Source organism: Trichinella spiralis (genome assembly GCF_000181795.1).
Source record: "Trichinella spiralis strain ISS 195 chromosome Unknown Scfld870, whole genome shotgun sequence".
NCBI classification, from domain to species: Eukaryota; Metazoa; Nematoda; class Enoplea; order Trichinellida; family Trichinellidae; genus Trichinella; species Trichinella spiralis.
This window is the reverse complement of record NW_003527809.1, coordinates 1-844: the sequence shown is the minus strand read 5'-3', so window position 1 is coordinate 844 and position 844 is coordinate 1. Positions and strand designations below refer to the sequence as shown.

Sequence of the window (844 nt, the reverse complement as noted above, 5' to 3'; positions counted from 1 at the left end):
AATTGTACATGTAGTTTTATTTCTCAACATGTGTGTTAATCAGCAGCACACTGTGCACATAAACATTTCTGCCTTGGGATACAGGTAAGTACACGTAGTAGACACAGTATACTGAATCGCAAATGTATAGTATGCAGCATCAGGTTACAATAAGGATCAGCAACAGCTAACAAGCAATGAAAATCACCAATAACCAACAATAAATAAGATCAACAACAAACAAGCGTGAACTATAATACAAGATATACAATATATGACAAAGACAAACTATACAATCATGAGGAATAAAAAATATATACAACAATAATGAATGAAATATATACAACAATAATAAACAGTGCAAAAGTACTATAATCGTAGTGGTTCAGGAGTATGATACGATATTGCACTCAAAAATGCTCAACAGTAATTTCATTATGAACCAATTTACCCGTAAGCGCAGCTACCCGTCGCTGCTGGACTCCGTAAGCTGCGCTACGTCTTACGGAGCCCCTTCCATGCGCATAGCCATCATCTATTTGCCGCACCACCGTCTCAGTCTTACCCTGCTCATCAAGGATCAGTTGTAAAAACTGATAAAACCTCAGGTGGTGCTCTCGTGCTCTTTTGCTCATGCGGCTGTGCCAACCTTCCAGATGGTTGTTGGACCGCACAGACACACCATGAACGTTCCAATCGGAATTTTTTGTTGCGGAATCCACTCTTGCTAAAAATATTGAACAACGCTTCCCAGTTGACCCACGTCCCAACATTTAATGATTTTTGAAACCCGGCGGCTACGTGCAACGGAAAATTGCTAATGCCCTCTGCATAATTACTTTTTTACTTACCTCCTGATTATTCA

The 844-nt window shown here is 39.7% G+C and overlaps 1 protein-coding gene across 1 annotated transcript; it reads right to left on the bottom strand.

Moving 5' to 3' along the window:
* Positions 1–389: 389 nt before the first annotated feature.
* On the bottom strand, positions 390–806 carry Tsp_15882 (hypothetical protein; the record flags this gene model as incomplete). The annotated part of the gene is given in 2 exon segments (XM_003370364.1): positions 390–572; positions 583–806. Coding segments are annotated over 2 exon segments (407 nt in total), but the record flags the coding sequence as incomplete, so codon positions are not given.
* Positions 807–844: the final 38 nt, after the last annotated feature.